The following is a 9421-nucleotide window of genomic DNA, read 5'->3' as shown; positions in this document are numbered from 1 at the left end:
TGCAAAGGAGTTCCTGCCACCCGTATGTAAATTTGTTTCCCACTATTGGCTGTTTCTAAATTATTCCCACGTGGCGACTAGCGATTGGCTTGCTAGGCGTATAAGAGGTTTGAGCAGTTTCCGCCCGAGTGATAGAGGACTCCACAACCGTCTTGTGGGGACTCTGAGCACGCGGCAGAGTAATGGAAACTTTGTGTGTGTCTCAGAGGAGTTCGGCGGCCTGATCAACCACCAGCCTCTTCCCGTCTCGTTCGTTAAATTCTTAAGACTTATCTACAGTTTTGCGCGCTCGTCAAGGGTATCCAGAGCTCTGTCGTGTTTGTTTTGCGGAGCCTAGCAAACTCCGTGCGTGTGTCTTCGATGGAGCCTAGCAAACTCCACTTGTGTTTGTCTGTAACTGCAACTCAAGAAAGTTTTTCCTGCCTGCACCGCGACCACCTACGGTGTAAGTAAAACAATCTTTAATTAACCGCTACGAGTCCGTGCCTAATTCTAGTCCGTCGTGCAAAAGTACCCGCACTACCGTTGCGGGCTCCCGGCCACAGCCCGCCGCGCGCCCCTGAAAGCCTCGGACTGCTCCCGGCCCGCACAAAAGTATTACATCTGATAATAGCCCAAAGTTGAATTAACTGCTTAAAGGATTTCACTTGTCTCAGAACATATGTTTGAATGTAAATTGTCATGACTAATATATTTAAGACTGTTGTTGAGCAACTTTAAACTTGCAAGTTCTAGTGTGAGTTGATTTTTAAAATGATTTACAGACCTCTTCAGAACATCCAGGGGCTCATCTGTTTTATTTAAGAACTGCACTTAAAATGTCCCCAGACAGTTGTATTACTTCTTAAAAATCTCTATCTAATTTAAGGCTTAAAAAGCCTTTTTTAAAGGCAAATGTATATTAACATTTTGTGGTGAGGTTCCATCAAAAAATGTTAGCCTTCACAAAACTGTAATCTTACATATAAGAAAACTTTAATATGTTAGCATCTCAAGAAACTTTCATTTACTATATTTTCATTCTTGAAATGCTTCTGATGCTACACTGGAAGTAGTATAGTACTCAAACATGTTATCCAGAGAGGTTGTGGACTTTCCAGCCTTGGAGGTTTTTAAGACTCAGCTAGACAAAGCCTTGGCTGGAGTGATACAGTTTGGGATGGCCCTGCTTTGAGCAGGGGGTTGAACTAGATGACCTCCTGAGGTCCCTTCCACCCTCATTTTCTATGACTCTATGATTACCCAGTTAATACTATCAATGAAAAAACCAAATTCCCTTCCATTTATCATTTTCACCATTTGTCAGATTGTGTTCTACTTTATACATTTAAGCAAGGCAAAAAATGGAATTGTTGTCCTTTCAGTACTGATTTAGTTTAACGAGAAGCAAATCACATTTTTACAACTGTTTTAACTACAGACTGTCAAAATGAAATGGAAACCGGTGGCTTGTTCAATAAAGCAGAAAAATCACACTATGGAAGTGACACCAAAATTAAAAAAAATCAGAATTTTATTAAAAAGAACATTGAGGTATGTATTAATGCCTCAAAATTAAAAATGACCAAGCAAGTTACTGATAATTACAGAAAACTATTTTAAAAAAGTTACGTTTTCTAAACAGTTGGATTCTTTAATCAAAGATTTTATAAGAATTAATCAGATTAAAATTAATGAAATTGTAAAATAAATTGTTAATAGTACAAAGTATTGTTAAGATCAGAATTGAGTCTCCATTGGTTGCCAAAATTAAAAGTTAGAAGCAATTCCAAATTAGGTTTTGACCAATGTGCCTTTAGATGATTGTATAGCAGCAGTAAAGGTACTTCCCCATCTAGTCCATTTTTGGACAAATATTATTTTATAATTTTTTTTCCAAAAACAAGAAAAAAGATAATTTAATATAGCTTTAGCATACTGGATGGGCAGTCTTAAAATTATCTGCCTATAGAATAAGTATACCAATGCAACGCAAGCTGTTTGCTATTTATGATAAGTCTTAATTCCTCAACTTTCATGTAGGCAGAACTTTACTTTCCATGCTTTGTTTTGGTTTTTGACCTGTTTGCCAAAGTTCTCTGCAGTAAGGTTTCTTATTATGATAGAGGTGGGTTGTCTTCTATATCAGGAACTAGAATATGACTACCAACTTATTTATGGTAGCCACCAGATTTGCTAAAACAAGGTAATAACATTAGGTACTGTTATGTAGGGTTAGATTTTAACTGTCTGCGCATAGAATAAAAGTTTTGCTTGTTTAAACATCTTCAGTCTTATGAACAAACCTAGTTTCTAAGTGTTTTTATTATGCATTTTACCCGTAAATACTTCAGTTGGCAAAGGATTCAGGGAACCAAGTGGTTATGCTTGAGGAAGAGAAGAAGAGGTTAATTGAATTATTGAAAGATACAGAAGATGGAAATGAACTTCAGGACACTGAGGTATGAAGCTTTATTTCTACTGACTTATGACTTCTTAAAGCATAAATTTGGATATGTTCTTAAAGTCAAACTAAAATTTTAAGTAGCGGGTTCAAATGATAAAGATTAACGTATGCTATTATTGGATGCATCTACACATGCAATTAATTTGAAGCAGTAAGTCTGGAGCAGGTTGAGCCAGAGTAAACTACTCCTGGGTGCAGCATCTACACGTGCACCTGGGGCAACAGCAATTTGAGCCAGGGTGGAGCAATTTATGCCAGGGCCGGGAGTATAGGGTGGCAACCCTGGGCACCAGGTTGTGGCATTGGGTGGCAGAGGGGCTGACTAGGGCATGAAGGTGTTGAAAGTGTGGAGCTCTGTGGCTAGGTGGCAGGCAAGAGCCTGGCCCTCTGCTGTTTGGGTTTACCAGGTCCAGTTTACCCACACAATTTACCTTCAGTCTGTGTCTAATCGCAGTTAATAACCCTGCGGTAAGATAGTACTGTCCCTGACTGTGACAGGGCAGCAGTTATGTCCTGGCACAATTGGTAAGAAGACAGAGGAACAGAGGGAATGAGAGTGCCCCACCTTTATGGGAAGTCAGTAAAGTGAGAACTGAGAAGAATTATGGCTTTATTGATGGTGCTGGGGCTGGCAGGAAGAGTAGGCCAGTGGGGAGCTGACTAGATAGGTTCCGGCAGCTGACCCAGAAGTAGAAAAGCCTGGGGTTGGGTGAGTTGTTTTCCCCAGAGAAGGGAGACCGGCAGGAGCAGGTGCTTGTGCAGCTGTGTGGAGGTGCAGCAATTACCTGACCTCAGCCAGGATTCAACTGGTCCAGCAGAGGAGGATCTGAAAGCTACGAGACTTACCTGAGGTGACAGCTGGTGTAACAGCATCACATTGGAGGCCTGCAAGGAATTGATCCAGTGAGTGAGGCATTTGTGTGTCTGTTACCTAAATGGAAGAAGAAGAGATGGGATAACTAAGGGGATCTGTCCTGTGAAAATGAGGGTTCTCCCCTTCAACAGGAACAGAACACAGGGCTAAGCCAAGGAACTGAGTTAAACTGGCTATTTTCCTGATCAGGACCCTGTGAATTAAAGCAGAACAAAACTGAAATTCTGGTCCTTAATTTGAACACTGGCTGTAGGAGATTATCATGAACACATTCGTAGAAGTATTAATCTGAGATTCTAAGGGCAAGTAAGCCTAAGGACAGACTTAGAGGGGTACTTGTGGGGGTGTAAGCCCAAGTGCTGGGAATGGTTTGTGACCCATGCAGCATGTGCTTTATAAGCACTCTTAAGACTGCGTTGGTTCCCTGAGCATGGAATATAATTAAGGAATTACACCCCAAAACATTTGGTGTGGTAAGGGTAGGGGATGGGGATGAAAGCCCTGTGAAGAGGCCGGGTGGTCAGAGATGTTGCATTGAAAAAGAACAGTTACCTCCAAATATTTACTTTTTCCTTTTGGATTTCCTTTAACATCAAAGGCGTGGCAGGCGAGTACCAAAGAGGATTAGCAAATCTGGGGTGGATTACTTCACATATCTCTCTCCGAGATCCTCAGACTTTCACACTGACATTACTGTCTTATGGCTGCATTAATTAGTTTACTGCAGCCTAATAGCATCTCACATGTAGACAGTGATGCTTTACTTTGCAGCTAATTAGTCTACTCCGCAGTTCAGTGCATGTGTAGATGCAGCTGCTGTTAATAGTGTTTTATGGGTTTTTTGGATGTGAAGTTTCAAAGTAATGATCTTAATCTCTTAGTAGTATCAGAGTCTACTCTCTTAAAATTACTTTAATATTAATTACTGTGCAGTCTTTTTACTGCTTATAACAAGTGACTACCAAGCCCCCATTAAGTTTATAGCTGTCATATGTTCACATCATATTATGCTTGACACTTGCCAAGCATTATGGATGATGAAAATGGTGTTACATCAGTTAATGCTGAGATCAGTGTAGATGTTATATGTACATATTATAGCAACAGCATTAGTTGAATGGCAGTGAGCTGAAACTAAGCAAGGATGTAATGGTATAACAGTGTTGATAGTTTGTAAGCTAGGGACTCTAACTATTTTACCATTCCATAACGTAGAAGCATTGTAATGACATTTATCTCAAACAGATTGTAATGTCAATTTACCTTTCAAAAAAAGGATTCTTTGAATTTAAGGATGCTGTCCTGCAGGTAAGTTACAAGCCTTCTTGATATTGTATCCCCAAATAGTTTTGTAAATTAGTTATCAAACAGACTGACTCTTTTGGAAATGGTAAAGCGTAGTTATATAAGGCAGACATGCTGAAATGAACCTCCTCACTTTGAGCCAGAGATGTTGGATTTCCAGTAAATTTTGAATTGGAAAATTTTCCAGAAAATCACTTGCACTACTTATTAGTTTCATTTCAAAATCAGATTGAGGCAAATCTGATTCAGAACTACTTGAACCACATTCTCTTTCACTAAAGGATGGTTTTACCAATGAGTCTATGGGCAAGGGCAACTTATTATCATACTGTATCTTCTTCACTAATTGTGCTTCTGGCTGATTTTCCAGAAGCAAGAGATTTTGAGAAATAGAAACAAGTTTAGTGGTGCGTTCATTTGTTAGTCTATTCCTCTTTTTTGTCTTGACTGACCTGTAAGCCTTCCAGTCCTGTTCACAAGAAGCTGCTGTTGGTGGAATGCTTAGGATCCTTAGAGCAATCCTGGACAAGTCTGTTACAGTATCCCTTCCACCATATGAGAGGAGACATATTCTCTGCTGCCCGCCAAATGATATCTTTGCTTCAAAGTTTTTCTTCTGCGTGGTACTCGACAATGCCTGTCATCACGGCTATTTTGTCAATGTTCAGGCCATTCTTAGGTACTTCCATAATTGTATCAAGAGCAGTAAATAATTAATCTTTTTGGATAGAGGTGAAGAAGGCAAAAGCTCAATTTGATTTTCATTCACTTGTCTGAATATTTCTGGAATATTTGAAAGGCTTGGTGTATTTCCTTCAAGTTTCTTGATAGCCACTGAAACTGGTAATAGCAAATTGAATGCTCCTTGAACTCGAACTCAGAACACATCATTGTCGAGAATCTGCTTCCAAATGTTCACGGGAATAATCTGGGATACTGTGTGATCTATTGAAGCACACGGCAAACAGTTCTTTGTGTGCAGCAAACTATGCAAACACTTTGTAGCTGAGCCCCATCTAGTTTCTCCTGGCAAAAAAGTGCAGTTTCCTTCCCCTGCTTCTCTTTCTGTAATTTCTTCAAAGTCTGATTAGCAACATGATGATTGTTGCATACCTTCACAATCGCTTTGCAGTTTGCCAGTATTGTCTTCATTGTATTCACACTGACTATGTTCTTTGCCAGAAGATTCAACCCATGAGCAAGACAGCCAGATACTATTAAATGAGGATACTTTGCCTCTAATATTTGCCATGAAACTTTCATGTTACTAGCCTTATCGGTTACAAGGGCTTGTAGCCTGGAGGGATCTGCATTTTCAGTCTCTTCACTCAGTATTTGGCTATGTATGCACCTGTATGATGAGAAGGTTTGTTAGCAATTGCTTTCAGGAATATTGATTCAGGTATTGCTAACATTATGTTCAATAAAGGATTTCCTTGTATATCAGTCCATCCATCTGACATCAGAATCTTTTCCGAATTGATTTGGAGGCTTGCGATTTGATTTGGGCCTTTTAATTGGTCTCCTTATTTGATTTGGATTTGGAGATTCGGCCACCAAATTGGTCTGTACCTTCTCCGAATTGAATCGGCTATTGAAGCTTCACACAGCTCTACTGCCAAGCTTGCCTAACATTGTATTAGCATCCATTCATTGTTACAAATGAATTTTAAGAAACAATTTTTAGAAATGGAAAATTTCCCACAGAAAAATAAAGCGCTGGAAAATTTTCTGCCCCACATTTCTGCTTTGAGCAGAAAACTGGGATAGAAAGTGAATACATTTTGGTTGCCTTCTCCATATTCCCAGTACCTGCAAGTGGCCCAAAGCCTTGCAGAGCAACAGAATCTTCTGAAAGTGTCCCATAGGCATGGGTTTTTCTTAACCCCTGAAAATGGTGGAGGTCAGACTAGAAGGTCGTTTCTCTTTTTCCCCTGTATTGAAGAGATGATTCTGACTTAAAACCTCAAGAACTATTGCATTTACTTGACTATAAGACAACCCTGAATAATTAGATTTTATATATGGGAAGTTTATAAACTTGGAGGTTTGCCTCAAATTTGTCCCTGCAAATTTGTCCCCCTCCCACTGCTACAACAGGGAAAATAAGGGGGAGAGGGGTCAGGTGCCCCCCTTGCCCTCTGCCTGGCAAATTCTTCCTTCTGCAGCCTGCATATCACCTTACTGTGAGACTCTGCTCTCCCTGAGCACATGGAGGTGAGGGGCAAATCTGAAAACACTGACAGACGAATTGATGCATTTTAACTTTTTTTTTTTTTTTTAAACAGATGCAAGTTTTAGCACAGGGATTCTACAAATATACTTTTAAGCAGCACTTTTGTACCTGCATGTATATACAGTAAAAACCATGAATAACATTAGTTCAAAGCCAAAAGGCTCATGATTTACCATGTAATTTGTGCTGGCCCCCAGCAGAATCAACAGCATTTCAAGCCCTGGTGATACCATAGCTCACCACTTCTCAGTATGTGTGTGTACTCCAGATACCTCCCACAAAGGATGCATGTGATAATTTGCCCCCCGCTCTTGACTGGAACTGGATGTTGTTGTCACCAGTCCTCGGATCCTCCAAACATTTATACGTAGATGAGATGCGGGGCAACCTGGTCTGACTACACCTCAGGGATGGTGGGACCACACTAATCTTACGTGACAAGCTGTGAGAGGGGGCAACACAGGGATTCTGGGTGAACTGTTTGGGGCCCCATTTGTTGACGTCTGCCAGACATTTAAGGCTGGTGAAGAAACAGGAATAATTGGAAACAGAAAGGAAAGGCACAGCTCACCTGTGGGAGTGAAGAGGAAAACTAAATATATGCAGTGTAGTAGCTCACAATGACCTGAAAAAGAGTCAGCACTGAGGGAGATTGCAGGCATATATCTTATTCGGATGGGCTGTACTAACTTATCTGAGAGTGATGTGCATCTTCTTTTGGGGATGCAGATGAGAGAAGGTGGTGAGGAAGACCCTGTATAAAGACAAAACAAACTGGGGGCAGGGGAATGCCAGACATCCTCTTGGACTTGTGGGCAAGGTACATGAGCCAGATCTGTAAGCTGGCGGCAGTCACAGAGTTCAAAACAGCTTGTCTCATAAGATATTTTGCAGAACACCTTCTGAGACTGTGGGGGGTGTTCATGCTGACCAATAGAAGACCATGGATCATGAACCCACCATGGTTCTCAAAGATCCTGAGCAAGTGTTGCAGCTGGTACAGGCTACAGAATGAAGGCCCTGCCACAATGGCTAACCACAGAAAGATACAGGAGGCGGCGAGAGCCAGGGACATACTGTCACCCATGTACCAGCTCCCCAGTGATAGTTGCCAGGCTATGTGGGAGCAGATCTTCCACAAGGACCTGCAGAAAGACCACAGAGACCTGAATTGACTGATAGCCCACCGAGCTGTCCCAGTGAAAGCACAGACACACAGAGAGGGGCAGAGAGGTAGACTGAGCTGCCCTAGGGCAACCTGCCAAGGTGGCACAGAAACCATCAACCACCTCATTTGGCTATGTTTGTATGCCAAGGAGGTGTGGAAAAAGGTAAAACAACTCTATGAAGCAGTTACAGAGGTTGGACAGTTGACAAGAGAGGTGGTGCTATACTGGCACCTGTCTAAACACTAGCGGAGACCGTCAGCCCACTTCAATCAGTTTGTGTCCTGCATCAGGAGTGCCCTGTAAAAATCCAGGAACGTCCTGATGTACAGACATAAGAACCTTGAGGTGGTGGACTGCGTTAAAATGCCTCTGAGCGAACTCCAGTCCTACTACCAGAAATCAGTAAGAGAGGATGAGGAGGATGCAGGCAACTCCAACTGGCAAAGGGACACTTGGCACAGGCTTTTCAAAGACCACCCCCAGAAGGGGAGTGGACAGTGACAGAGAAGAGGACAACAAGGCAGCCGAACGTGGAGACAGCAATGATGACAGCAGCAGTGAAACTGACAGGGACAGTAATAACGACAATGAATGAACTGAATGGGTATATACTGGTTTCTGATCACTTATAACTGTAAAAATGTAATGTCTGTACTTGGCCCTAATGAGAAATTGGTCATGTGAATCCATATGTATATGCATCTTGGAGACTAACTAAATAAACAATATATGTTATAAGCTTTCATGAACCTGAGTTCACTTCATCAGATGCTCTATAGCAGGCTTGTCCAACATACAGCTTGCGGGCAGCATGCGGCCCACCAAGGCATTTTCTTTGGCCCACGGTGCTGCGATGGGAAACCCCTTGTCCCTCCCCCAGCAGCTTCCTAATGGTTGCTGAAGGGCTGAGGAAGGGACAAGGTTCCCACATGCACCGCGTCAGCACGGTGCGGCCCGGCCGGGTCCCTTGCGGGGCTGGACCCCTCCCTCGCCAGAGGTGGTGCTGGCTGCGGCTGCTGGGTGGCCCTGCCCGCCTGCCCCAAGGAGCCAGTGCCTGCCCGGGCCGCCGCAGCCAGTGCCGTGGGCTCGGGGCAGGCGCAGAACAGAGCCTTCACTTGAGAACTTTGCTGCCAGGTGGCGGAGGAGTGGCTCCGCTCGCGGGCCCAGGACATGCCAGTCGCTGGCGGGGAGGATGCACATCTGGGAGTGCCTATCCTCCTGCCCCCGCCTCCCCGCCCCAGCACGAGCCCGTGCCCGTGCCCTGTGCTGCCGGAGCGGCGCCCCTTGGGAAGCCAAGCAGCGGCTGCTGGCACTGCCGGCCTGTGCTTGGCTCCTTACCCACCCGCTTCAAGCCAGCCCCCCTGCCCCGCCCCCCCCCCCAGCCAGGCGGC

The 9421-nt window shown here is 43.3% G+C and overlaps 1 protein-coding gene across 11 annotated transcripts in view; it reads left to right on the top strand.

Annotated features, from left to right (window-relative positions):
- Nucleotides 1–9421, top strand: part of FSIP1 (fibrous sheath interacting protein 1) — a 173182-nt gene that overhangs the window by 38881 nt on the left and 124880 nt on the right. For all 11 annotated transcript variants that reach the window (XM_025197742.1, XM_025197743.1, XM_025197745.1 and 8 more), the window contains 2 exons: nt 1421–1533; nt 2334–2441. In XM_025197742.1, coding sequence (XP_025053527.1) covers nt 1421–1533; nt 2334–2441 — 221 coding nt within the window. The remainder of the gene's footprint in view (nt 1–1420; nt 1534–2333; nt 2442–9421) is intronic.

The sequence above is a fragment of the Alligator sinensis genome, unplaced genomic scaffold (assembly GCF_000455745.1).
Source record: "Alligator sinensis unplaced genomic scaffold, ASM45574v1 scaffold262_1, whole genome shotgun sequence".
Classification (NCBI taxonomy): domain Eukaryota; kingdom Metazoa; phylum Chordata; order Crocodylia; family Alligatoridae; genus Alligator; species Alligator sinensis.
The sequence above is the reverse complement of the archived record's forward strand: the minus strand, read 5'-3'. Positions and strand labels throughout refer to the sequence as shown.